Source organism: Chaetodon auriga, chromosome 16, assembly GCF_051107435.1.
Source record: "Chaetodon auriga isolate fChaAug3 chromosome 16, fChaAug3.hap1, whole genome shotgun sequence".
Taxonomy (NCBI): Eukaryota; Metazoa; Chordata; class Actinopteri; order Chaetodontiformes; family Chaetodontidae; genus Chaetodon; species Chaetodon auriga.
In genome coordinates this window covers 150,274-175,105 of record NC_135089.1, presented here as the reverse complement: position 1 = coordinate 175,105, position 24,832 = coordinate 150,274, and the positions used below count along the sequence as shown (strand labels likewise).

Below are 24,832 nucleotides of genomic sequence, written 5' to 3'. Positions count from 1 at the left end.
CATTTTCTGCACAACAGATTTTCCAAAAATGGCAAATATTTCCTAAATTTGTAAGCAGAATGTAACTTTATGATCACAGCTGAACGCTGAGCGTAAAAGAAAAGCCGGCAGCACTTTGACGACTCGTCACCAACAGGTAACGACTCTGAGGAGACGAGCGAAGCCTGATCACGGATCAATTGACTGATATATGGATCAGCCTGCAGTTCACACGCTCGCTGCTGATCCAGAACTGCAGAGGACTTCCTGGTTTCAGGGGTCCTGCCACCCCCTCATCATCTCCACCTTCATCCACACCCGTATTATTTTTTTATTTGACCACGGTGGTCACATGACGACGGCGCCTGGTTCCAGGTCGAGGAAAAGTCACAGGACATCGTTTCATTTTTTGCAATTCCACTGCAGATTCAGCTCCAACAAGCCTTTTACAGCAGGTGTCATGTGACTGTACCTTCACTCACCTGGTCCAATCATTGCACAGCTGCTGTGATTGGCTGCTGGGCACAGGAAGTAGACAGACAGGGGTGTGCAGGGTTTACATGTTTTTATTGATGTATTTCCATAATGATGATAAAAAGAACATAAAAAACAGCTGTGATGTCAGAGGACGAGCTCGATGACATACGAGGAAGAGGAGGGGCCGGGGGAAATCAGGGCAGCAGCAGTCTGTTTCAGCCAATCACAGGACAGGGAGGGGAGGTGGGCCGGAGGCGGAGCTAAACTGAAGATCTCTCTGTTAGAATATTGCCTCGCATCAGTACTCCTCCGGCCAATCGGAGCAGGGGGTGGGGCTCGGCTCAAGCGGGGGGTGGGGGCAGAGCGAGGGGGTGGGGTTAAAGAACGTCATCGCTCTCGGCCGTGTGGAGCTGCGTGTCGTCGGCGTCTGTCATGATACTGCTGTCCTGACTGTCGTCCACCTCGGCCGCTGATGGGAGACAGACAGGTAGACAGACAGGTTTATTCACAAACATAGAGAGCTCTGGTGTGTGATGTCATGGTCTCTGATTGGTTACTCTCTCTGTGATTGATTATTGAGTGTGAGGCCCTCTGCTGACCAATCACAACTCCTGTCCTCTCCAGGTGTTCTCTGAGGCTGTACTTTACAGATTTCAGGTTACTTGTACAACACTTTGTACATGTACTGCAGTACATGTATCTGACACCTGGCAGAGTCATGTAAAGAGTTAAAATCAGCTTCACCACCAACACACTCACACAGTCAACTCGCTCACATCAACACTCAACAATCAATAATCAATAATCCAGTCCACTCTCACTCTTTGGAGTTACAGCTTGAATACATCAAATACTTCACTACCAACACACAAGTATAGACTGATGGGAAATCTGCACACACATGGCTGTGCCTGTCTCACATCATCAGTCACGCTGATCAAACCGATTGACCTGTGTGTACCTGTCTCACCTTCGTCCTCTGGCAGGTATCTCTTGTCGATGGCTTCTTTTATCTGGTTGTTTGCTCCTTTAGGATCCAGATCCATCGCCCAGCTGAAGTTCATCAGAGCCAGGTGAGTCTGACCCAGCTTCTTGTACACCTGAAGGCAGGGGGGCAGGCAGTCCACCACACAGACAGACAGGTGGAGAGTCAGATAGTCAGACAGGTGCAGGTTCAGTGAGATGAAATCAATGACGGGGTTAAAGTGTCGTTGACCAGCTGATGTCTGTTACCTTTCCTATGAGGAAGTAAACCAGAGACTCTTTGGGGACAATCTGCTTCAACTCCTCCAACTCCTGAAGAGCCGCCTGCAGACAGACAGACAGGTCAGATAGAGAGAGAGAGACAGAGAGACAGACAGGTCAGAAACAGAGAGAGAGAGAGGTCAGATAGACAGACAATGAGAGAGGCAGGCAGACACACCTCCTTCGTCAATGTTATCATGTTTTCATGCCAATAAAGCCCCTTTAAACTGAAGTGAGAGACAGACAGGTCACTGAGCGTGAAGTTAGCTACGCTAAGCTATGCTAAGCCAAGGACAAAAAGACTTGAAAGCAAAGGATGAAAGACATGAACTCCAGAGTAACTCAGCCATGTCTCCAGTGTGTGTAACAGAGACGTCAGGGACAGAGGACGTCTTTCTGTTTTCAGCTGGTTTGAGCGTCAGACTGAAATGATCAATGCTCATGATGTTCAGACACCAACAAAGAACTGCTCTGATTTCTCTGAGCTCTAATCAAGACAATATCATCATTAATGGTGACTTTAATTGACACGCTGACAATAACACGGACAAGCTCTGAGCTTCATACGACACGTTCACGAACCTTAGACCTCGTCTTCACACAAGGACTTTCTGTGGACGTTTCCTCTGTCATGGATGTGCTTTCACTGTCTCTCCTCATTTGCTGAATTGTAATTCTAGACACACTGTGAACGGCTGATATCTTACATCATATCTTACAAAGCGAAGCGTCCGTCTGCCATCAGACCGCTTCAGGCAGACTTGGTGAATCCAGGCTTTAATCTAAAGCAGGACGCTGTGACGCTCTCCTGTCTGCTGAGTCTCAGAAAGCTGGTGGTCAGTTTCAGTTTGTACAGAACACAGCAGAACCAGTTCCGATGAAAACCAGACCGAGAGTCCACATTAGCCCAATCAGGCTCATTGGTAACAGGTGAGAGCATCATGATTGTGTATGAAGGGGCATCCTGGAAAGGCTCAGTTGTTCACAGTGAGGATGGAGCGAGATGAACACATGGACTCAGAGACACTTCAGAAAACTGCCGTCAGTAAACAGAGTTTGACTGGAAATGACTGATTCTGGTTTTATTGATCTTTTACCCAGTGTCCCACATTTCTTGGAACAGGGTTGTACACAACAGGGGTTACACCAGAATCTGGACCTGTAACAGTAGCTGTACCAGACCTGGACCCAGCAGGAAACATGAAAAGGCAAAGACAGTGAGTTTTCACAGACATTCAGATGACAGGGAAATACGTAGTACGCAGGGCAGTAGTGCAATCAAAAGTACATTCAAAGTGCAACTGAACTAGAATTATTTGAATCTTCAGAGCAGAATTAGACCAATTCCCATCAACATTCAAACAACCCTCTCTCTGCGGACCGCCGACCACCCTGATCCTGGCTCTGCGCCAGGTTTCTGCCTGTTGAACGTGAGCTTTTACTCGCCAGCGTTACCAAGTGTTTGCTCATGAGGGAATTGTTGCATGTCTGGAGATGAAGACTTTGGTCTGTCCCTGCTCTTTATGGACAGTGTCCTGAGACAACTTCTGTTGTGATTTGGTGACACGTAAATAAACTTTCATTGAACTGAACTGAATAATGTTCGCTCTGGCTGAACGAGATGAAAGCTACGTTTCCCAGATTCAACCTTCTCCAAAGCTTCTTTAACTGGCTTCAATGATGTCATGGTGACTGAGAGAGACAGACAGATTGTCATAGAGACAAAGACAGGAAGACAAGTCATCAGCTTTTATTACTCAGTTTAAACTTCCTGATTATGAACAGTATGAATGTACTGATCTCTAAAGCTAAGTATTGATGAACATCGATTACCTTTTACTTAATGAGCAGTATGAACGTATTGATCACTTCAGATCAGGACTGATTACCTTGTACTTGTCGTTGGCAAACAGTATAGACGCTCGGTGGAACTTGCAGAGCGGATTTTTGGGGTCGATCCCAATCGCTCTGTTCAGAGTCTCTAAAGCTGCATCAGATTTCTTCAACGCATGCTGCACCTACACACACAAAGACACACAGAAACACACATCAATCATTGGTTTAATGCTATATGCTAACAGAGCAGTTGCTGTGGATGGAAGAATGCTACAAGCTAACGTACCACCCCGATGTGACAGAGCAGCACAGAGCTCTGAGGGTTGATGCTCAAAGCTTTCTTAAAGTGGATTTCTGCCAAGTTGAACTTCTCTTGTTTGTAGTAAATCATCCCCAGACCGTACCTGAACGAACACACACACACACACACAGAGTAAATGTATGTTTGGATAAAGACTATATGCACAGTATAATTACTGCAGTGACCATGGATTGGTATATCTGTCATGTAAGATAAGATATTATTTATTAGTCCCATAGTGGGGAAATTTCCAGTATTATAGCAGCAAAGTGGATGGCAAAAAATAGAGGGCGTCAGTAAAAAGACATTAAATAGTAAACAAGCAATATAAACAATATAAATAAGGAATATTGAAAAATATGAACAATTTAAACAAGGGGAAATACAGAAACTAGCAACCTGGTGTGGAGAAATGTAAAATATGGGAGTGGTAACAATATATAGTGTTTTCAAGTTTACACCATGGCACAGAGGAAATACCAATACTGCACAGTGGAAATTAGAGATTCGCCAAGTACTGATATTGCACATTGGATGATAGTACTCCTGACTGGAGTATTGATATTGCACATAGGAGTAATAACACACCTGATTGAAAGATTGATATATTGCACCATAAGCTGAAAGTCATCTGAGCTGAATATTTTCACTGTTTAAGTGAACACAGTTGATGTGTGTTATAGTGCAGTCAATTTGAAAGTCTTGGAGAGTGTGTGGTCTACTGGGAGCACTGCTGGTTGTAAAGTCTGACTGCTGCAGGAAGGAAGGACCTGCGATAGCGTTCCTTCACACACTTTGGGTGAAGCAGTCTGTCGCTGAAGGAGCTCTCCAGTGCTGTTAAAGTGTCCTGCAGAGGGTGGGAGTCGTTCTCAATCATGGATGACAGCTTAGCCATTATCCTCGTCTCTCCTACCACCCCCACTAAGTCGAGGGGGCATCCCAGGACAGAGCTGGCCTTCTTGATCAGTTTGTCAAGTCTGCCAGCCGTCAAGATGCTGCTCCCCCAGCAGACCACTCCATAAAAGATGGCTGAAGAGGAACGAAGCCAGGACCATTCCCTGCGGGGCCCCCATGCTGCAGATGACCGTGTCGGACACACAGTCCCAGGTCCTCACATGCTGTGGACGGTTGGTGAGATAGTCCAGAATCCAGTGTGTGAGGTGATGGTTCACCCCAGTGTGCTCCAGCTTGTCCCTCAGAAGTGCAGGCTGAATGGCATTGAAAGCACTGGAGAAGTCAAAAAACATGATTCTCACAGTACTCCTAGGTTTCTCCAGGTGAGAGAGAGGTTGGTGTTGGAGGAAGATGACGGTGTCATCCACCCCGATGCCAGGCTGGTAGGCAAACTGAAGTGGATCCAGCAATGGGCTCACCAGGGGGCGGAGATGAACAAGGACCAGCCACTGCAGGGTCTTCATTAGGTGGGATGTTATTGCCACTGGCCTGTAGCTGCCGAGGTCCATTTGTTCAACAAAATCCCGCACAGCTGATCTGTGCAGGACGTGAGGAGCCTGGAGCTGATGCCATCTGGGCCTGCAGCCGTCCTCGCCTTGATCCTCCGGAGCTGGTTTCTCACCTGGGTTGTTGTGAGGGACAGGTTGGAGCAGGGGGGTTGCATGCTGGAGGGTGTGGGTGGGGGGGTTGGGTTGATGAGATGAGCAGTGGGGGGGGGTCTGTGAGCTATGTGTTGTAGAGGGGGAAATGGGGGGCTGCAGTATGGAGGACTGGGCCGGGGGAGGTGCAGATGACTAATCAAATCTATTGAAGAATATGTTCAGGTTATTCGGCCACTTTTGGTCCCCTGCAGCTTGGGAGTCAGGTTCCTTGTGGCCAGAGATGGTTTTTAGGCCTCTCCAGACTCCACTGACATTTTTTTGCTGCAGCTGATCCTCCATCTTCCTCCTGTAGATGTTTTTCCCCTCTTGGATCTTCCATCTCAGCTCCTTCTGCACAGCCTTCAGCTCATCCTTATTTCCTGTCTTAAAGGCCCTCTTCTTCTCCTCCTAGGAGGGCCTTTATGTCGGGGTTAATCCACAGTTTGTTGTTGGAAAAACACCGTACAGTCCTGGTGGGTACGGTGTTTTCCACACAGAAGTTAATATAGTCAGTTATGCAGTGTGTGAGACTATTGATGTCCTCTCCGTGAGAATCACAGAATTCCTCCCACACAGTTGTCTCGAAACAGTCCTTCAGAGCCTCGTCAGCCTTGTCGGACCATCTCTTCACTGTGCGGGACACAGCTGGTTGCCTGTGCACAAGAGGTTTGTACACAGGCAGGAGATGAACCAGGTTGTGGTCGGATCTGCCCAGGGGAGGGAGGGGTGATGAAGTGTATGCCTCCTTGGTGTTGGCATAACACAAATCCAGTATCTTATTGTCTCTGGTGCAACATGTAACGTACTGGGTGAAAGTGGGCAGAGTGGAGGATGGAGAGGCATGATTAAAGTCCCCAGAGATAAGAAGGAGGGCCTGTGGGTGCTCTGTCTGCAGCCTGCTTATGACGGAGTGGAGAACATCACAGGCTGCATCAGCGTTAGTAGAGGGGGGAATATACGCAGCTATCGCGATAACATGCGAGAATTCCCGCGGCAGGTAATATGGCCTGATGCTAACGGCTAACAATTCAATGTCCTTGCAGCAGAGTTTTTCTTTAATAGCGATGTGCCCAGAGTTACACCATCTGTCATTCACAAACACTGCCAGCCCTCGTCCTTTCCTCTTACCACTCTCCCTCGTCCTGTCTGCCTGCAGCAGCTTAAAGCCATCCAGTGCCATGTCTGTGTCTGGAGTCAGCGTAGTCAGCCATGTTTCCGACAACATCATGATGCTGCACACCCGGTAGTCCCTTTGGTGCCGGGTCAGCGCAGCTAACTCGTCCATCTTATTGGCAAGAGATCTCACATCCCCCACGATGATGGACGGGAGGAAGGGTCTGTATCTCCTCCTTCTGGCACGGTGATCAGCTCTGGCACAGCTCCCCCGTCTCCTCCTCTTCAGCTCGCGGGGAACATCGGGTCCCTCGTGGGGCAGCACCGCGGTGCTACAGAGCGCCAACAGCTGATCCCTACTGAAAACAATAGGGCCATGGCTGCGCACGGGGTCCCCAGACACGGTCGAAAACAGTGAAAAAAAAAACACAAAAAGACCAGAGCAAACACGGCGACTTTGGTCTCCATAGTGCACCGATTGATTAAAAGCACATGTGAGAATATATTTGAAAAAATAACGGCAAAAGACGAAACTAAAACGGAAAAAAGCTCACAATGAACGGGAGTTGTAGCTGTAATTGTAACTGTAGTTACAATTTCTTGTAGTGCTGAACTCTTGCAGTATATATACTACGGAGTGTACATATATATATATATATTTATATATACACACACACACACACACACACACACACACACATATATATATATATATACACACACGTGTGTGTGTGTATACTACCTATGTAGTGCCAGTCCACAGACATAAGGTAACCACGCGAGTTACCGTGGTGAGCATACCATGCATTGTAGTGTCTGTTGTTGACTCGGATGGCGTTACGGAAGCAGGCGAGTGCTCGGTCCAACTCCTCCGTCAGAACAAACTCGTGACCCAACAGAGTGTAGGCATACGCAAAGCCCGGGTCCACCTGAGAGACAGACAGGACAGAGAGAGAGAGACAGGTAAGTGTAGACAGAGACATAAACAGGTAGAGACAGGCAGGTAGACAATTAGGAGGTGAGACTGCCATGGCTAACTGTTTGCTGACCTGTCTCCCCCTCGCTCAGAGACTAGAACGAGTCAGCCAATGTAACCCTGGTAAGTATGGTAACAGCAGCTCACCTGGATGGCTCTCTGGAAGAACTTGATGGCGATGTCATGCTCCCTCTGCAGACTGAAACAGTTACCTGCTACACACCATGCCTGAAGAGAGACAGACAGGTGAATCAAGTGAATATCATATATGTACATACTGTGCTTAAACCCCCATCTCTCTCGCTGTTTGTCTGTCCGTCTGTCTCTAACCCGACCGGTCGAGGCAGATGGCCGCCCACCCTGATCTGGGTTGTGCTCGAGGTTTCCTCCTGTCAAAGGAAGTTTTTCCTCTCCGCTGTCTCCAGCTGTAGATTAAGACTTTGGTCGGTACGAGCTCTGCATGGAGAGTGCCCTGAGACAACTTCTGTTGTGATTTGGTGCTACATAAATAAAATTGGACTGAATAAGACAGATACAGACAGAAACAAAGCTTCACATTTTGAATGGCAGAAAGTCTTGAGTGAGAACGTCTTCCCAAGAACGGCAAATGTCTTTCAAGAAGAAATAAATAAAATAAAGCTCCACTCTTGGTCAGGTTTGGAGGGCCTGGCGGCTTAGGTCAGGTCAAATCTTGGTTTAAAACCTGTGCTGAAACCCTGTTCGTCACTTGGGTCTAGTCTTTGGACAGGTGTAGTTCTTACCTCGGGACAATTCTTGTCCATGTCAGTCAGGTCTTTGGACAGGGTGGACAGGGCAACGTCTTTCTGCAGGTGCCAGAGTGTGGTCGAATAAATCTCCATCCCTTCAACTCTGTACGACTCGATCCTGCGGACCTCGCTAAACAGACGCTCCGCCTACAAACATATCATAACGTCATAACGCCGAAACAGAAACCAAACACACCCGCGATAGACCAATCAGGTCGCTGATCGACACCCACTGTCACGGCTACAACAGAAGGTCTATCTGCGAGGTAATCATCCGTTAATCAGGTCAGTGTTACCTGTGTGTACTCGGCCAGTTCAAAGTAAGCCCTGCCGATGTGTGTGAGGACCCAGCCGGTGTTGTAGTGCTGGGGGGGGAGGGAGGTGAGGATGTTGATGGCTTCTCTGCAGTTGTACGAGCACAGCGCCTGGTAACCACGCCCCAGCTCCCGTAGCAACGCCATCACACTGTCTGTACACATGCAGAACACATGTACGTGAACACGGTTTCTAAGACAATCTGAGCTGCACATCAAATAACCTTCTGTTCTGATTACTGAGACCAAACTGGGCTTAGGTTCAGGTTCAGGGTCAGGTTTATGTTTAAGTTTGGCCCTAATTCCATTTGTTAGGGCAAATTTATTCTTATTTCTATTTAAGTGAAATTACCTCCCCCTGCTGGCACTTTTACTTTGCCTTATGACCAGGGTTCTAAATTAACACCCGCCAACCCGCCAAATGCGGGTTAAAATTCATATTGGCGGGTGTAAATAAAAACTTACTAGCCAATTTGGCCGGTAATGCATTAGGCAATCATGTCAGTCAGAGCCGCTCTACAGTTCTTGGTCATTTGTCCCCCTGACAATCCGTCCCACATTTCCCATGAACACTGTCGTAATGCTACGTGATGACGTAGAAAACGCCCATTGGCTGTGCGCAGGCACACTACAGTCTGTAGTGCAACCAGCGCGAGAAACCACGGAAACACACACACAAAGAAGAAGAAGAAGAATGAACGGCGGCGTATAAACTGTAAAAAAGGAGACTGAGCTAGCTAAAAGTAAAAAGTGAAGTTAAACTAAATGCTGCGGTGGTTGGGACAGACGTCTGGGGGCAAGAAGAGGAAGGAGGCAGGGGATGAGAATGTCGACAAAGCGTGCGAAACGAAGAAAAGAAAGTTTAACGCTAAATGGCTGACAGGTCATGAATGGCTTGTGTTTGATCACGAAAATGCTGTCATGTTTTGTAAGGACTGCCGCCTGTACATGAAAGAAAAAAACAAGACGAATAATTTTGTGGTGGGGACTAATAATTTTAAAGCGGAGGCAGTAAAGGACCATGAGAGTGCCCAAAGTCATCAGGAGAGCCGAAGGAGTCTGCAGTACTGACTGCTGCACTGTTTGTGTTTTCTAGTTGTACATACATAATTCAATTTATTACCAATGCAATTTTTTGCAAGTGTTTAAGTCATGGCTGTTACTTATATATATTCCTTATTAAAGAAGGAAAGCAGAAACACTCTAAGTTGAAAGGAAAAATACATTTTATTAGGAATGTAATGATACTAAATACTTACTGGAAAAATGTCTTTTAGAAAATAATAAATCTGACAGCTTTTTTTGTTTGTATAAATTAAATGTTTGCACTTTCTGTGTATATTTTGTTTCATGTGTTGTACTTTCTGTGCATTTTTCATGCCAACAATGTAAATAAAATGATCAAATGCATTCAGTGGCACTCATAATCTCTCTTATTTTCACCGGGAAAAAATTTGGCTCGTGGAAATTCTGATTGGCTGGTAACTTTAGAAGGTCACCAGCCACATTGGCTGGTGATCAAAATAGTGAATTTAGAACCCTGCTTATGACCCCACCCGGAACTCTTTATAGGTAGACAGGAAGTGAGGCCTGGTGGGTGATGGCATTTGAGAAGAAACGCTAGCCGCAGTTGGGAGCGTTATGGTTTTGTTGACCACGATCCAAGAAATCCCAAATATCCAATTGACCACTTACAAAATAAGACTGAAGTTTTTCGTTTACATTTCCACTGACACGCATACACCGTTGGATAAGATATTTAAGTTGTAGCCCATTTAGAGGGATAGCAGATCCTATTTTCGTTGGAATTAAGTTTAAGTTTGTTTGAAGTTTGTTTGTGCGTCCGAAAGCCCCCTCGCCTGGTTCACGTGGCGGCTTGATAGAAGGTAAGACGTAAGTTGCTGAAATACCATTGGTATCTGCAGCAGGTCTCTCAGACTGGGGGATATTGATATCTGGCTAGGGTCATGCAGTATCAGTACTATTAATAGTACCCTCAGCAGCCCTCTAGTACTGTGTTATTAGTTGTATTGGTAGGACTTGTACTCAGTGAAAATACAAATGAAGAGTGACTGACATTCCACAGATAAGACAGGTGGTAAGGGAGGAGACCCTGGACTGATGATATTTTGGATGGCAGGAACCAGCATCCAAATGCCTCTGACTGAGAACCAGACTGGCCTTGGTAGGCACTTGCTAATCATGAGCCATGCTCTAAAGCATCACATGGTATATTGTCTATTTTACTTTAAATGGGACCATAATTTACCAAATGAACATCATGCTGTACTGACAAAGACTTGAAACCAGCAAGTGACCATAAACCTACTAAGAAACTGTTCACTGAAGTAACAAATCAAGTGAAAAGTAGAGTGCTTTTCTTCAAAAGCTTACATAAAATCAGACTTCTTTTTGCAACCAGTGGAGTCGCCTCCTGCTGGCTGTTAGAAAGAATGCAGATTTCTGCATCCTGTATTTGTACAGTTTATGTCCAGTACATGCTGGAAGGGTTATATATCCCATCTGGTCTGGGAATATCTCAGGATCCTGTAGGAGGACCTCTGGAACTTGACTGTGGAGAGGGACATATAGGCTACCTTCCTTAACCTGCTGCTACTATGACCTCGACTTGGGTACACATCAGAAAAATGGACACATGGTAGTATTTGTAGAGCCTGCAGCAGCTCTTGGGGGATCTTGGTCTCTGCTAAACTCAGGTTAGGGTACAACAGTATTTTCTAGTATTTGTAGTACTATTACCTGCAGCAGCCCTCTGGTACTGTGGGATCTTGGTGTCTGGGAGACTCAGAACTGGATCAAGTCTCAGTATGTCCATACTCTCATTCAGGTTGCTGCTGTTTGATGTCTTTGCTGATTTACATTTAGTTTTCCGGTTGGGGATCTTAGTAGGAAACTTCATCTTTAACTTCTTACTGTTCTCCTGCAGAGAAAGAGATTATGAGGCTGTAGCACGGTACAATATAGTATTAGATTAGTAGTACATTCCTGTGGTATTGCAGTATTACTGTAGCAGTGCAGTACCTTGGCAGTAGAGCTGGCACTAGTAAACAGTCTGGAGCTTCGTCTGGGCTGAACATTCGGAGGACCAGACATACTGGGACTAAGGACCTGAGGAGATCCACTGAGAGATAGACAGGTCATCAGACAGGTACCACTGAGACAGACAGGTTGTCAGATGGTTACCACTGAGAGTCAGACAGGTCACCTGACAGACATCAACTGTCTCTCTGCACGTCTGTCAGTCTGTCTGAACAGTGAGACAGTTCAAACTATGTGAAGTCCCAGCTGCCATAAAGAAGTGAAGCCACATCCCTCTTACAGGAGAACAGTGAAACGCTCACCTGGAGGAGGGCTGGAGCTCTGTGATTAGTTACTCAAGTTACCTGGTGTGAGGGGCAGGGGTCTGTGATTGGTTGAAGGGGATGGGGAGAACATCTCTGCTGTTACCACTCTGGCTGAAGACAGACTTGGACTGACTGATCCTGGAGACAGACTGAGAGAGAGAGAGAGAGAGAGAGAGAGAGAGAGAGAGAGACAGACAGAGACAGAGACAGAGGACATGAGAGAGACAGACAGGTCAAGAGACAGTCAGGTCAAGAGACAGTCAGGCAAGGACAGACAGGTGAACAAAGAGACAAACAGGCAAGGACAGACAGATGAACAAAGACAGCCCGGCAAACAGAGAGACAAGCGATGAGACAGACAAATGAACAGAGAGACGGACAGACAAGGAGAGACAGACAGGTAAATGTAGACAGTTGGGAAGACACAGACATGTTAACAGACGCACAGACAGGTCCCCAGAGACAGATGAGGAGACACAGACAGGTGAACAGACAGGTGGAAACATGACACAGTTAAATGAAAGCGATTTTCTATGAAGGTTCAGTATCATGTGTCCTGTAGAGCGCCCCCTGCTGGATGACTGACATGATGTACTGGGTTCCTGGGGGGGCTCAGTTATTAACAGGTAAGCAGGGGGCGGGACCCCTCCGGTGGAATCTTAAAATATGGAAGCCTGGATGAAGTGTGTGTCTGTCAGAGGGGTTAAGATGTGTGTATGATGTGTGTGTACCTTCTTGCTGGGACCTGTAGATTGTGTTTCCAAGGTAGCTGAATAATTCTGTAAATATGTGGGGTCTCCAGGGCTGGGCTCCAGGGGCAGGATGCCAAAACTGGAGGCACGCACGCACGCACACATGCACGCACGCACGCACGCACGCACACACACACACACACACACACACACACACACACACACACTGTTAAATATGATGGAGAAGTTAAAGGACAAGTTTAGAACTTAGAGTGTGTTAAGTCAGTTTGACAGATGAACAGTGGAAACAGGTTTTTCTTGCTTTATTCCTTCCTCCTGTTCATACTAGACATGAACAGATCTCTAAGCAGCTCCATGACGTTTGCGCGATGCGGTTTCAGTTTGTCCTCAGTACAGCTTCATACCCCACGAGGAGCTTTTCAGAAGCGGATCATCTGTTCGGATGTGATATCTGATCGAGAGTCTGCACGGGGTGTTTTATTTTGAAAATAGATGTCTCATGTAGCCCCAGTGTGTGACTTCCTGTCTGGGGTGTGCTCGGTGCAGCTGGACACTCAGATCTGCTTCTGGGACGCTTCTGAAACATGCTGCTGGTGGAATCACCAGCATCATCTAGAAAGGCTGCCATCACCTCCGGCCGGCCGCGTCGCAGCCAGAAGGAAACGCAGCCATGGAATCGAGCTGGCACGGAAGTGATGGAGGACAAAAACTATAGTCCTTCTGTGTAAAGTTATAATGTGAAGTTAACATGTAGCTTCAACAGTCTGATTGAATCATCTTTCAAAGTTACAGACAGGCAAACTCACAGTTTAAAGGATTTCTTTGAGCTAAATTTCACCAAACGGGGCCTGATGATGTCACACTTTTGATGCAGCTAATCAATACTGCTGATCAGAATAATCACGGACTGTAAATGGTGAATGAGAGCAGCACGCAGTTTGTAGTCTGTAGTACGATAACTCACTAAACATGGTGTTAAACTTCTACATTTCACAGTTTCTATTGGTCGACTGATCACATGACAGGGCAGCAGTGTGTCCATTGGTCAAAATCCACGAGTAAAAGTTAACAAAGATGAACTCTGACCTGTCGATCTCTCTGAGCAAGTCACACAGAAACAGGACACGCCGACTGAAGAGTTAACGGGAACAGAGAGAATTTTTCTATTCCATGACTGTACCTTCACCTGGACAGATTTAGTTAATTAACTCACCTGGGCGTCAGCGGGCTGAGTGCAGCAGGTCCTCCAAGTAAACTCCGCCCACTTTTGGGCTTATTCTGCTTAGCCAATAGGGAGGCAGCGGACGCCATAGAAACCGTATTACCCAATAGGGAGCCGGTCTCTGGGGAGATGAGGGAGGCGTCGATGTAGGAAACCGACAAATCAGACGTAAGCTTTCCATTAGAAGATTCTAGGTTCAAACGATTCAACTCCTGAAGAGACAAAAACGTTTGAAGGTGACACCTCTGTAATCTGATCACACCATCTGAAACCACCAGTAATCCCAGTACTAGTATCACAGGTGCATTGTATGCGGTACCAGTGTGTCCTGTGGGGTCTCCATGAGGGCTGTGTCTAGGCGGGAGGGGTTCTGGGCGGGGCTAACAGATGGAGGGGGTGGGGCTATAGAAGAGTTCTGTAGAGAGGACAACCTGAAGACCTGATCTGGATCTGGTTTCTCTCCTGGAGGGGAAACAAAAAAATCACTTAGCCAAAATATATAAATAAAAACATCACATATACATATGTGTGTGTGTGTGTGTGTGTGTGTTACCTAGGTGACAGAGGTTCTGAAATGGCGACCAGAGGAATGGGTTGAGAGTTAAACTTCTCTGGAAACACTCAGCACCTTTAGCAACACGATCTGTCTTACTGCTCAAGCGGTCAGACAGGCAGAGAGAGAGAGAGACAGACAGGTCAGTCAGTGTGTCTCACATCATGGACACCTGTAACAGACTGAGAGGACTGGTTTATTACCAGTCAGGGACAGACAGGTATAAAACATCAACAACAATCAGTCATGTGACCGGCAGAGGTCATTCATGGTGCCTACAGGCCATCCTTCATTTCCTTCATTCACCCAGAAAGTTAAACTGCAGGGACAGAACACGTCCAACTACAAACACCCAGACATCACACTTCAATAAAGTCATATCGTCATACACGTCATTTAGAATTTATGTGAAATTCATATTAATCTTACTATATAAATCTGTGTTTGTCCCCTTATCAGTGATGTCTACAAACAAACCAAACAAAAACTAGAAGCCAAAGATTAGTTAGTCATTGTTAAAAGAGTCTGAGCAGCAGTTCACAGCAGGAACTGTCTCAGGAAATAATCACGTGATGAGGTGCAGCAGAGTGAATGTTATCTGAAACCATTTCTTCACTGAATTTACACAACACTTATCACTGTGATATAAAATGACACGAGTGAAGATCATGCCTCCCCATACACTCTTTGTATGAGGATCGTCCATTTAGAGCTCCTCACTAGCAACAAAAAAAGAGCTTCTGCTCCTTAATTTAACTTAATCTTTCAAATTTTTATTAATTAAGTCTTGATTTATTTATGAAATTAGAAACAAACTGATGTCATGGCAGCCAGTTCACAGACAAATCAACTTTACGAAGGCTACGTCCATCCTAAATATTATTTTATAGAAATGTTATTGTCACTGTCTACAAGAGGAAAAGCATTTTGGTATGCAAACCCACATTTTCAATCCTCTATCATAAATACATGTCTGACATGTCTATGCATACAGATCTATAGACTGGCCGAGGAAACGCAACCCCAAAGGAATTATGGGATTTTTCATAGGAACTGTGGGACATCTGTGCTTCTGTGGTGACTTCACTGAGCGCTCACAGCCAGTACAACACCAGTAACACAATGGGAGGGCTGATCATTACCAGTAAATATGTCCCAGTAATGACAGCGTGAAGGAGGCGGAGTCTCCAAATTCAGTGATGATGTCATCCTGACTCTTCTGTTTGTTAAGCACTCCACCAATCAGCACCTGTTCTCCTTCAGCCAGCCTGACAGACAGACCGGTTGGGGGGGGGGGGGAGACAGGTGGACAGACAGGTAAGACAGAGACAGGCAGAGACAAATTGTACTCAGCAGCAGTTTCATTTTAAATGTGTTCTAATTAAGAGCTTCATCAACAAACAGACAATGAAACGTCCCAACTCCTACTTTTTCCTAATGGTATGAAACAGGCTGGTTTACTCCATCAACTACTTTCAACTAGTGTGTGTGTGTGTGTGTGTGTGTGTGTGTGTGTGTGTGTGTGTGTGTGCCCACGTGAGTGAGTGGCCGTGCTTACTTGCTGAGTTCAACGCAGCACTTTGCCAACAGGAATCGAACCTGCGGTGTGGAGCAGCTGTGAGCCTTCAGCAGCCGGTACGCTTTATACGGCTTTCCAGAGCGGTAATAACAGGTAGCCAACAGGTAGAGCGCCTCCTCTGACCTCACTGACAGACAGACAGGGAGAGGGACAGAGAGACAGGTCAACAGGTAGCCAACAGGCAGAGCCCCTCCTCTGTCAAACCTTCAGGTTTCTGGGATCCACTATCTCCCAGGATCTAAGGTGGACTTCAAACAGCTGCTGATCCACTTCTACACAGGAATAATCCAGTCTGTTCTCTGTGCATATAAAACAGACTGTGTTGGTCTCTATGCCGGACTTAACTGACACATTAATGATCCACCACTCAGCTGGTCCAGGTGTCCCCTCAAAGACAGTGTCAACAATGCATTTACTCTCAGAGAGAAAGGACTTGACTCAAGTCCTCATGTGAAGTATCAGAAGACGACTACAAAGCCATAAAGAAGGGGCTGGATCTGTATGCTGAAGTCGGACATGTCTGTGGGAACAGAGTCCTTCTCCCTACAGGACCTCCACACACTTCAGCCTCAGACCAAATTAAAAACTACTGCTGCAGGAGGGTTTGTCTCTGTGGACATGTGTCCATACTCTGCTCGGTATGAATGAGCTCCAGCTGTTCACCAATCAGCAGCAGGTCAGAGCCTTAAATGGCTCATCACTGACGCGTGTTATCATGATTCTTACAGAGTGCTGCAGGGTTAACATAGGCCAACGTGGAAGTTAGCATAGCTCTGGCTCCCTTAACAGAAAGCAAACAGGATCTTCATTCTTTGACATAGAGAAATATGCTCTGTGCTCAAACGTGTAGGAAACTATATATTATTGTTATTATAATGGAATATTCACACATGAGCACCACTCTTTATTTTTGAAGTGCAAATGCAATCGCTAGAAGTAACAACTAATGTTAGACTATAAATGAAATACAGTATCCACTAGGGCTGGGCGATATGGCTGAAAACTGTATCACGATATTAGTGTTTTATATCGGTCGATATCGATAATTATTGATATTTTTTATGACCTATTCAAAATAAGGACCAGGAGATAAATACATTAAATCTAAACATTTTTAATTTGAAATTTAACCTTCCTCTGATTATAATCCCCTCAGCTATCAAGGCAGAAAGGAAAGGAAATGTCAACACGACCATGGAAAACACTCACATAATAAATGTCAATAAAAGTCTAAAATCACAATGAACACTCAACAATTATATCTTAACATTAAGGTGCAAAAATAAAGAATATGTAACAAATGCTAAATAAAGTGTAATAAAATAGTGCAAAGTATAATAATAATAATAATAATAATAATAATAAACTTTATTTATATAGCACTTTTCATCCATATAAAATGCATCCCAAAGTGCTTCACAGAATCAAAGAATACAAGAACAGAAAGAATAAAAGCATATTATGACAGACAATATTCCACTCCCAGATATATATATACATATGTGTGCGCGCACACACACACACACACACACACACACACACACACACACACACACACACACACACACACACACACACACACACACACACACACACACACGCCCGGTGCTGAGACATGGCAGGGCACTGAGGAACCATGTGAGGAAACACCTATGGGGGCCATCCACACCGAGAAGCACCACAGCCCACGGCCATAGGGAGCGCCGCCACAGAGACCACCCCGACGCCGATGGACAGGGACAGACTCCACACTTAATGCAGAGCCGCCCCAGTCCCCCGGGCCCAGGAGGCCTCCAGGGCAACGCCCCCCATGGGCAGACCGGGCATACATCCCAGTGTGGAGGCCCCCCATGAGGAAACACTGAAGCTAAAAACTAAAAGACTAAAAATATAAGCAATAAATAAAAGCAGGTATAATGCATAAAAATTAAAAGATTTAAGAAAGTTAAAATGTTAAAATAGACAAATAAATAAATAATAAATAATAGTAATAAGATTTTAAGATCTAGTGGTGATAAAGTGGATAACTAAGAAGTCATGGGAAATATTAGAAATAAAAATAACATAATAGAAGAATTAAAAGTTTAAAAGAAATCAATTAAAAGCCAAATTAAAAAGGTGAGTCTTGAGCCTCCTTTTAAAAACAGCAACAGTCGCTGCAGTCCTGATGCTCTCCGGCAGGCTATTCCATAGTCGAGGGCCATAATGGCTGAATGCAGCCTCCCCGTGGGTTTTTGTATTAACTCTAGGAATAATTAAAAGTCCAGTGCCGGAGGACCTCAGGACCCGCGAGGGTTGATATGATAAAAGCAGGTCAGATAAATAAGAGGGCCCAAGACCATTAAGACATTTAAAAACTAATAAAAGAACCTTAAAAAAACACGTATAAAAACATAGAGAAACCTGAGAACTTTTTTCTGCAGGTTTAGTGACAGGACGTTCACAAGCTGATTCATCTTCTGGTGAATTAAGTGTTTTCAAATATGTGCAGTGTCTTATAAACATAGGAGAAATTAAAATAAACTGAGGTCGACTTTACATCTGTAACATAGAAAACAAATGGCAGTCTCAGAAAAGTACTTTCGGTCAGGTATAACGTTGAGGTCAAGCACGTGTAAGAGATTTTTATAAGCTGTCTTCTCCACAGTGCTCAGCGGAGCACGTCTTTATCTATATGACACCACTGCCTCTGTTATGTCTTTGTGCCTTTTAGATGATTTGTCATAAGGCGCTGAAGCAGAGCACCTCTGCATGGCGGTCTGCTGCTTGTGCGGCGGTGCTGCGGTAGCAGATGCTGTTGGATGTTGGCGAATACGCTGCGCTTCGAAGGGTGAGCGCGGCTAAGGTGGTTAAACAGTTTGTGGTATTAACCGGTCTTGGTGGGGACGACGGTCTTGCATACTTTACAGACCACATTGGTCTGACTACGGTCCGACTTACAAAATCCAAAAAACTGCCACACTGACGAGCTGACTTTCCCTGTTTTATCATCAATTTCTTCTCACTTCCTATTTCTCATCTCACTCCTCGCGAAGAATCAAACACGAGACAACGCGATGGCGCAACCGAACACAATACTCTTACATGATTGGCTGTTAGCGTGTCACTCCCACTGATCAGTGATTACTCCCTACGTTGCTAGGTTACCAGAGAGCGAGTGCCTTTGCTCATGCAACCAACCTTGCTTCGCAACTTCTGGATCCTTCAGACGAAGAAAAAAAATTATTGAATGTTTTATTGAACGCATTTTTTATTGATACTGATTACGTGTCTATCGCGAGACATATCGTTATCGTTTTATCGCCCAGCCCTAGTATTCACCCCCCTTTGAATTTCCCACATTTTGATATGTAAAAACTGCAAATGAGGTTTGAGGTTTGTTACCTTCTGCGTAGAGTCTCTCAGCAAGGAAAACAGCGTCCAGGTAGGCGTAGTGGTTCAGAGCCTGCCACACTGCAGCCTAACAAGAGAGACAGACGGACAGAGACACAGAGAGAGAGAGACAAGCAGAGAGGAGAGAGAGACAGAGAGACAGTGAGAGAGAGACAGAGAGAGAGGCAGAGAGACAGAGAGAGACAGGCAGAGAGAGACAGAGGGGTTTAACATCAGACACATATCAGTCATGAGTAAATTGTCCAAAATGGCTGAATAGAACAATTTTTCCAAAATAAAACTGACCAAAATGTTCTTGGTTCATCTTTCACTGCTTAAACAATCATCATCAACTCTGGTTTGGGTGAAACAAACTCTGACTTCAGAGAACTGGGAGAGGAGTGAGAGACACCGGAGAAGCAGAGAAAATGGTCCGTAGAGCCGCAACGTTTTCACGTCTAACTCAGATGTATGAATTTGTTTTACAATTCGAATATAAGGCATATATCCTCATTTAGAACAACTAGCCTTAAAACCACCTAAACCAGCCCAAAAACCAGTCTTTAAACCACATCAGCCAGCCCTGAAACCAAATCAACCAGTCCTGAAACAACAACCAGCCATGAAACCATATCAAAGAGTCATGCCATGATGTAACTGCTGACTGCATTTTCAGATGAGCTTGTTCAAACATTTCTCTAAGAGGAAGACAGCTGATGAAGATGAGCTAGTCAGGTATCATTAGCCTTTTACTGACTCATAAATGATGATGGTCAGGTAAAAAATTGTGTCCACACTTGTAATCAGATGTGATGTGAGTGTAAATGATCTAACGTTAATGTTTTATGTAATCGTATAAGACAAGTAACATCAGACAGGGAGGAGCAGTGGAACAAAGTGAAGGAGAGCAGAGTGAAGGAGCAGGAGGAGAGCCGAGTGAAGGAGCAGGAGAGTAGAGTGAAGGAGCAGGAGGAGAGCAGAGTGATGGAGCAGGAGAGCAGAGTGATGGAGCAGGAGAGCAGAGTGAAGGAGGAGGAGAGCAGAGTGATGAAGCAGGAGAGCAGAGTGAAGGAGCAGGAGGAGAGCTGAGTGAAGGAGCAGGAGGAGAGCCGAGTGAAGGAGGAGGAGAGCAGAGTGATGGAGCAGGAGAGCAGAGTGATGGAGCAGGAGAGCAGAGTGAAGGAGCAGGAGGAGAGCCGAGTGAAGGAGGAGGAGAGCCGAGTGAAGGAGGAGGAGAGCAGAGTGAAGGAGGAGGAGAGCAGAGTGATGGAGCAGGAGAGCAGAGTGAAGGAGCAGGAGAGCAGAGTGAAGGAGGAGGAGAGTAGAGTGAAGGAGCAGGAGGAGAGCCGAGTGAAGGAGCAGGAGAGCAGAGTGATGGAGCAGGAGAGCAGAGTGAAGGAGCAGGAGAGTAGAGTGAAGGAGCAGGAGGAGAGCAGAGTGAAGGAGGAGGAGAGCAGAGTGATGGAGCAGGAGAGCAGAGTGATGGAGCAGGAGAGCAGAGTGAAGGAGGAGGAGAGCAGAGTGATGAAGCAGGAGAGCAGAGTGAAGGAGCAGGAGGAGAGCTGAGTGAAGGAGCAGGAGGAGAGCCGAGTGAAGGAGGAGGAGAGCAGAGTGATGGAGCAGGAGAGCAGAGTGATGGAGCAGGAGAGCAGAGTGAAGGAGCAGGAGGAGAGCCGAGTGAAGGAGGAGGAGAGCAGAGTGAAGGAGGAGGAGAGCAGAGTGATGGAGCAGGAGAGCAGAGTGAAGGAGCAGGAGAGCAGAGTGAAGGAGGAGGAGAGTAGAGTGAAGGAGCAGGAGAGCAGAGTGAAGGAGCAGGAGAGCAGAGTGATGGAGCAGGAGAGCAGAGTGAAGGAGCAGGAGAGTAGAGTGAAGGAGGAGGAGAGCAGAGTGATGGAGCAGGAGGAGAGCCGAGTGAAGGAGCAGGAGAGCAGAGTGAAGGAGGAGGAGAGCAGAGTGAAGGAGCAGGAGAGCAGAGTGAAGGAGGAGGAGAGCAGAGTGATGGAGCAGGAGAGCAGAGTGATGGAGCAGGAGGAGAGCCGAGTGATGGAGCAGGAGAGCAGAGTGAAGGAGCAGGAGAGCAGAGTGATGGAGCAGGAGAGCAGAGTGAAGGAGCAGGAGAGCAGAGTGATGGAGCAGCCTCTGAGCTTTAGAGCTCTTCTATAAAAACCCAGAAAAATTCATTGTTCTGAGCCTGGGTGCAAACTTTGCCACTGATTCTACAGCCCCATCAAGAAATTGTTATTTATTGTTTTTATTTAATTAATTTTATTGTTTTGTTTATTTATTTTTTTATTGTATTTTTACATTCAGCCTTTAAAAAGCAATTTTCAACTGGTCATTCAATAAATAGGTTGTAAAAGTAAAATCTGCAGTCAAGTGTCATTTGTTAGGCCGCCACGGCTCCCCGGAGAGCCCGCCCCCGCTGCTGAAACAAATCCTAGAGGAAACACTGCATTTGCTTATCGACAGTACTAAATTCTACCGATTAGGTTATGAAATAATCTAGTTTATATCAAACTTCATATCTGTTCGGCCATAATTCTTTGTGATGTTATAATAAAACATTTGTTCAGCTGAAAGTCCCTCAGCTTTCATTCCTTTAAGGGTCACTGTAATGGTCAATAATGACGATAATAATGATACTACTACTACTACTACTACTAATAATAATAATAATATATAATAATAGTGTTAATACCACATACCCTGAAACTGTAAAATCTCCTCTAACTCACAATCTCTACTTTAAGGAGCCAGAGTCGAGTGAGGATCATAAATCGAACAAGCCCAAACATTGCCATCGTCATTGGTTATTAGTCAGCTGGCAGCAAGGCAGGCTCCTCTACCGACCTATTGCAATGAGGTTCAGCAAAGACAAAGAGATGACAGTAAACAGTTCAAAGGTCAGCCTCTCTTTTTTATCAAAGAGGTACCATCTTTGTCTTAACGGAAAGCTGTAATTTAGCTAACTGCACAGTCAGAGATATAAAATCTAAGTACATCAAAAGAATCAGATATCTTCCAGACCATCAAAGTAAATCATAATGAATCACACACACACCAAAAGCCATGACTTCACCACATCGCATCAACTCACTGTCAAATTTTCTATTGGGGATGTCAATAATCTGCAGCAGTTTCCTTCAAGCGCAACTTTTCCCATCACTATTGTTGTATCGGGGGATCAGACGGTTCAGTTAACCTGAAGCTGTTGGAGTGGCTCTCAGTGCTTAGCAGCAGACCTGGACGTAGATCCGGATGCTGGCCTAACCCTAACCCTTCTTTGCCCCAGTCTCACCTATTAAACTGTCCTGAACTTTTCTCATTTGGAGCAGACAATTGTTCACTTCCCACTGAAAATGAACGCAGTCTGCTATGGTGTGTGAAGTAACATGGATATAATTCTCAATAATGTTGAAATTTTAAACACAGTTGTGGGTTTATTTCAGAGTGAATATTTGAATGTCATTTCTGGAATGAATGTGACAGACCTGCATAGCTTCTTAGTCAAATGGTACATTTTTGAGTTTTCAGATGACTTCGGTGAACTGGTTGGTAGAAAGAAGAAAGGCTGATGATGGTCATGATGAAGGTGAGGTCAGTTGGATAAAATGAGGGAGGAGGAGATGAAAGGCCAAACACAGGACGCGAAGCACTTTATTAAACGTAATTCGACATCTACAACTGAGCACAAATATGAATCTAAAACTGTTCTCATGTCAATGAACATGTTTCATATCTTCCAGCAGGACAAAATAAAACTCAAACACTGCATACATGTATTCAGAAAAATGTCCTGAGATCCATAATACTATCGTGACAAGATAAACTCTGACACAGATCAATAACAACATTAATAATCTGTATGCAGATGGTAATCGACAGCCAATAACCTGCTGACTGCATCAGAGTCCACATAGAAACACAATGACCGAAATTACATTAAAAGGCAGGAAACCAGACCAGAGTGCTACCTGGGTACTGCGATCAGACAGGTAACCTGGATACATGGACCTCAAGAGAGATCAGCCTGAGTTCACAGAGTTTCTATTGATCTTCACTGTCATGTCAACACAACGCTGCATTAAATAACAGCCAGTTTATGTTGGTGTGCTAATACGTTATAAATATACTGTGATCAGTAGTTACTGAACTGACTGTACCTTAATCATCTGACTAAACCACGATCTCTTTTACTCTGTTTAACGTTGTCTGACTCTGGCTGACATGGCAGCTTACCAGCTGACTAATACGTTACTGTTCATGTTGACCGGCAGCTAGCTGACGTTAGATAGGATTAGCATAGGTAGGCTAGCCAGTTGCCGGTTGACTTTAGCCTCGCTGCTACGCCTGATTTGGAGTCAAGCAGTAACTACAATCTGAACAGACTTTCACCAAACCGTTTGTGTTCACTTGGGAACTTTAAATGTGGATTTCTCATGACTGAAGCCGCTCAGCTAAGCGTTAGCCACGATGTTAGCCGGCTAACATAACTCCACAGTCCAGCATTAGCAACGCTAACAACACAAAACTGCATTTGAAATATAGCCGATTTGTATTGCCCTGCTTATCACTAGAAATTACCAACTCTTCAACACACTTTTAACCAATCATTACTGTTCATTGGTAAATTCGGCACTCATGCACAGAAGTAGACGTGGTTTGTTTAGGTAGAACATAAACTTTAATAACTGTTTGCGCTGGTACTGCCGCCCTCAGCGGCGCCTTTTGACCTCAGCCATAGCGGTGGACCATGAGACCAACAATCGCAAAGAATGTTGGATTATCTAACTGAAAGATAGTTTATGGATTGGATCTATGCCGAAGCGACGAGAGACACAATGCAAGTCAAAAAGAGTAACAAAAATGATTCCACTGGGTATATTTAATAACCAACACCAACGGAAACGTCAATCTGACAGATTTGTAAAAGTAATCTGGCATGACCTATGTGGATTGTAACCAAACCGACGTTAGCAACGAACTAGCATTGTGTTAAAAGTCTTGAACCAAACGACGCCAAACAGACCAAACCACACTGTAACGATCGTGTTTTTAACAACAATAACACCGATAACACGTTCAGTGCTACTAGCAGCGGGCTGCGGGGCCTGTGGAGCGGGGGGAAGCTTACACCGCGGACTGGAACAGTCGCTGAGGCCGGGACTGAGAAGGCAGCACGGGCTTCATAAATACTGGGCTTCCCGCTCATGACAACGAACTGAAGATGTGTTTTTACCTGGACAGGTTCCTGCAGCACCGTCATTCCGCTTCGAGACTCTGTCTATCGGTTCTTGTCGTCTGTTTTCCCTCTTTTCTCTCAGCTCTTTCTTTACTTCAGTCTCCAGGAGGAGCTGTATCCGAAGATTTGAACACACCGACCGTTACTAGCCGAACATAGCCGAAAAATACCGAAGATGGTAAA

At 45.4% G+C, this 24,832-nt stretch overlaps 1 protein-coding gene across 2 annotated transcripts; it reads right to left on the bottom strand.

The window, feature by feature from the left end:
• Positions 1-529: 529 nt before the first annotated feature.
• On the bottom strand, positions 530-24,796 carry cdc27 (cell division cycle 27). 2 transcript variants are annotated; one of them, XM_076752731.1, is made up of 20 exons: positions 24,647-24,796; positions 19,420-19,495; positions 16,015-16,162; positions 15,599-15,724; positions 14,457-14,554; positions 14,223-14,365; positions 13,895-14,115; positions 12,700-12,799; positions 12,008-12,117; positions 11,646-11,745; positions 11,364-11,544; positions 8,586-8,758; positions 8,284-8,436; positions 7,670-7,750; positions 7,348-7,475; positions 3,824-3,941; positions 3,591-3,719; positions 1,690-1,764; positions 1,427-1,556; positions 530-925 (listed from the first exon to the last, which is right to left on the bottom strand). In XM_076752731.1, the coding sequence occupies exons 1-20, from the start codon at positions 24,671-24,673 to the stop codon at positions 834-836; spliced, it is 2,409 nt and encodes an 802-aa protein (XP_076608846.1). In that variant the 5' UTR covers positions 24,674-24,796; the 3' UTR covers positions 530-833. The 2 variants fall into 2 exon arrangements, with proteins under 2 accessions (XP_076608846.1, XP_076608845.1); XM_076752730.1 differs by having other exon boundaries at positions 691-925; positions 1,418-1,556; positions 24,647-24,771.
• Between the last annotated feature and the right edge of the window lie 36 nt (positions 24,797-24,832).

What these genes read in the sequence shown, in the direction of transcription:
- cdc27 (XM_076752730.1), bottom strand. Translation starts at nt 24,673, where the DNA reads ATGACGGTGCTGCAGGAACCTGTCCAG. An exon ending in GTACCAGAGGGCTGCTGCAG is followed by an intron (nt 8,759 to 11,363) that starts GTAATAGTACTA and finishes GCATGTGTACAG; the next exon opens with ACAGTGTGATGGCGTTGCTA. An exon ending in TTTACTTCCTCATAGGAAAG is followed by an intron (nt 1,557 to 1,689) that starts GTAACAGACATC and finishes CCCTGCCTTCAG; the next exon opens with GTGTACAAGAAGCTGGGTCA.